The sequence below is a fragment of the Sinocyclocheilus rhinocerous genome, unplaced genomic scaffold, assembly GCF_001515625.1.
Source record: "Sinocyclocheilus rhinocerous isolate Xijiao unplaced genomic scaffold, SAMN03320098_v1.1 scaffold136, whole genome shotgun sequence".
NCBI lineage: Eukaryota > Metazoa > Chordata > Actinopteri > Cypriniformes > Cyprinidae > Sinocyclocheilus > Sinocyclocheilus rhinocerous.
Window position 1 is genome coordinate 72,231 of NW_015633176.1, and position 3,795 is coordinate 76,025.

The 3,795-nt window shown below is 38.9% G+C and overlaps 1 protein-coding gene across 1 annotated transcript in view; it reads left to right on the forward strand.

Moving 5' to 3' along the window:
* LOC107743357 (oocyte zinc finger protein XlCOF6.1-like) overlaps positions 1 to 2,699 on the forward strand; it is a 6,118-nt gene extending 3,419 nt beyond the window's left edge. The window contains exons 2-3 of the mRNA XM_016556536.1: positions 1,294 to 1,487; positions 1,528 to 2,699. Coding sequence (XP_016412022.1) covers positions 1,294 to 1,487; positions 1,528 to 2,397 — 1,064 coding nt within the window. The 3' untranslated portion in view covers positions 2,398 to 2,699. The remainder of the gene's footprint in view (positions 1 to 1,293; positions 1,488 to 1,527) is intronic.
* Positions 2,700 to 3,795: the final 1,096 nt, after the last annotated feature.

Below are 3,795 nucleotides of genomic sequence, written 5' to 3' on the forward strand. Positions count from 1 at the left end.
ATAACTTTATTTGTCTTAATCACGCATAACTTTATTTTAATATTAATTGAATTGGACCCAGGATAATTCTGAAAGAAATTCTACTGTTGCTGTATAACGAAACTTTTATGTGCATCTGATTGACAGATAAACCACAAGCTCTCATTTCAGTGTTGTTTTTTATTTTGATGATATATCAGCTAACTTTGTACATTCAGTTTAGCAACAATAAGTTAAAATCTGCGGCGATCCAAGATGCTGTTCCAAATCCCGCCACACCGCAGAGCGCCACTCACATAGATCACACTTTCTTTTTCTGTTTTGTCAAACACAGTATTTCAAACTCATCGACACAACTTTAATTCCTAAGTGAACTTTTAAAATTTTTTTTTTTTTTAATGTTTTGGACTGCTGTCTTGAACTGGGTGCAATAGGCTACCTGTGAGTTGTTGTAAACGCGGCGCTGCGCTGCGCTTTTCGTCCGGTATGTGACTTAGGGCTGCACGATAAATCGCATGCGATATTTAACACGCTTCTTGTCAGTAAAGCCATTCTGTAATCAGCGGTAAATCTCCATCACGTGTGGGCTTTCACATGGAGCAGCATTAACTACACAGAGCCGTTGTTCACCGACAAGCTGCGCAAAACATGCGCAAAATATGATCGTGGTTTTGCGCAGCTTGTCAGTGAACAACGGCTCTGTGTAGTTAATGCTGCTCAATGTGAAAGCCCGCAGGTGATGGAGATTTACCGCTGATTAAAGAACCGACTTTACTGACAAGATGCGCATTAAATTTCGCGTGCGATTTATCGTGCAGCCCTAATGTGACTGCCTTACGTTCTTACTACGTCCATGTATTAAATGTGCGTCCTTGAAAGTGCGCAGTTTTCTAACGTATTTACTTTAAATTCTTAGGTAATATCAATAGTATGATATATTTCAGATGCATCCGAAATTACAAAAACATATACATATATTTAATTGTTTGATGAAAATTATTGCTAGGGACAATTTGGTAGTTGCTGGATATTGGTAGGGACATGACCCTAGCGTCACCCCCTAATTATATGCCCCTGGATCACATCCATTACCTCGAAAATGAGCATGAGAAAACAAACTTTGCTCTTTTTTTATCATCATCACTTCAAATAACGGAAGGAGTTTTTGAGATTACATTTAACACCTCCTTTAATAGCTTAGTGTTTATTAGATCTACATGTTGTTGGTTTTGATGTTTGTTCTTTGTGCCTTAAACTTTGTGTTCCTTGTGTTTAAAAATGGTGTTAATTTGGATTTTTCTTTTTTTGCATTAGACCTAATGACACTGAAAGAGGAGAGTCAAGAATACAGTAAAAAGGAAGATCATGTTCACCATGAGAAATATGGTTTCATGCCTGGAGAAAAAACATTTAGTTGCTCAAATACTGAAAAGACACAAAAAAGAGCTCAAAATACAGCAAATAGACGTTATTTCACCTGCCAACAGTGTGGAAAAAGTTTCAACAGAAAAGGAAGCCTTGAAGTCCACATGAGAATTCACAGTGGAGAAATGCCTTACACCGGCAAACTGTGTAGAAAGAGGAAAAACATTTAGTTGCTCAAATACTGAAAAGACACAAAAAAGAGCTCAAAATACAGCAAACAGACGTTATTTCACCTGCCAACAGTGTGGAAAAAGTTTCAACAGAAAAGGAAGCCTTGAAGTCCACATGAGAATTCACAGTGGAGAAATGCCTTACACCGGCAAACTGTGTAGAAAGAGCTTCATTCGAAAAGCAAACCTTAAATACCCTGTGAGAGTTCACACTGGAGAGAAACCTTTTGTCTGCCAACAGTGTGGAACGAGTTTTACTGAAATAGGGAACCTTAATCTTCACATGAGAATTCACACTGGAGAGAAGCCTTTCACCTGCCAACAGTGTGGAAAGAGCTTCATTCGAAAATCTAATCTTAAAAACCACATCAGAATTCACAGTGGAGAGAAACCTCACACATGTTCTCAATGTGGAAAAAGTTTTACACATAAACAACACCTTGATGGCCACATGAGAATTCATACTGGAGAGAAACCTTTCATCTGCCAACAGTGTGGAAAGAGGTTCGCTCAAAAAGGAAACCTTAAAGACCACATGAGAACTCATACTGGAGAGAAGCCTTACACCTGCAAACAGTGTGGAAAGAGCTTCATTCGAAAAGCAAACCTTAAAAACCACTTGAGAATTCATACTGGAGAGAAGCCTTACACATGCTCTCAATGTGGAAAAAGTTTTACACATAAACAAAACCTTGATGGCCACATGAAAATTCATACTGGAGAGAAACCTTTCACCTGCCAGTGTGGAAAGAGCTTCATTAAAAAAGGAAACCTTCAGAAGCACATGAAGGTTCACACTGGAGAGAAGCCGTTTACATTGTGATTAGAGTTTCGGATGTAAAGTAGCACCAGTGTGATTGCTCTTACTAGCAGCAATATCCTTGCCTGTGAATCCCTTTTTTGTGCAAAGCAATGATGATTGTGCGTGTTTCCTTGCAGGTAACCATGGTTAACAAAAGTAGAACAATGATTTCAAGCACCACCTTCCTTTTATAGCTTCCAGTTTGTTATTTTAACTCGATCAGCATGACAATAGCTGCGTGCCAAAGTGAAGGTTGCGCACTTCGAAAGCCACATTTGAAGTGCGACTGCGTCACTATGAAGGCTGTCCCAATTCACGATTCACCCTCCGAAGGCTGATGCAATTTTAAAGTGACTTCAAGTGCGCCCTCCATTTCGCAGGCAAATGAAGTGTACAATAGATGCACCCTTCGCTATATTCATTTGGCAGAAGCTTTTATCCAAAGCGACTTACAGTTGAGGAATACATTAACCTCTGCCTGTGCTAATCTGTCTAACTTCACATATTCACAAAAATCTTTCAAACATCTTACATGTAGTTGTTTGTGTAAATGTCTTTGATTTATACATTTTTTAATAAAAAATCTCATTAAAATCAAAGTGTGCACACACAATGTAAATAAGAGATTCATTTGGCAGATTCATTGATTGTAGTTAAATAATTGTCATCTTCAATTATTTTAAAAGGAGTGTTCTTTACTCGCTTTCTGTACAGCCTACAGTCCTGTAGCAAATTAGCTCAATTCATATGTTATATGTTCATCAGCGGTATTTCTTACATGCTCACAGTAGCATGTTGTGGATGTATTGGCAGTAGCATGTCCTGGTACTTGCTCTGCCGCAGCAGCAGCAGCGTAGCAGATCTATTCCACCAAGACCAAATACATTAACATTGTCATGTACATTACCATGCCAATCACTCTGAGAGTTGTCATGACATAATTACAATTAATTAGAATAATTTATCTCAGCTGCCAGTAGTAACTGTAGCAGAATTAATATTACCAACAACTAATCCGTTCGTCCAGCGAACATTTAGTGTAATTTCATATCAACTCTAAAAAATGATATTTTCATGGCCACAGAAAATAATTTTCTTACAGGACTACTGCATTAGAGCATGTAATGAGAAGGATTTGAGTGAGCCAATGAGGAACGGTACCTTTGGAGGGAAATTTTACAACTCTGTCTTCAAGCATGTTATTTTGCATATGCAATTGGATTGATACAAAAAAAGAAAAGGAGATGACTTGTGGCCAAGTAGGGTGACCCATACTTGGAATTTGTGCTCTGCATTTAACCCATCCAAGTGCACACACACAGCAGTGAGTAGTGAAACACACACACCTGGAGGAGTGGGCAGCCAATGCTGCGGTGCCCGGGAAGCAGTGGGGGGTTCAGTGCCTTGCTCAAGGGTCTC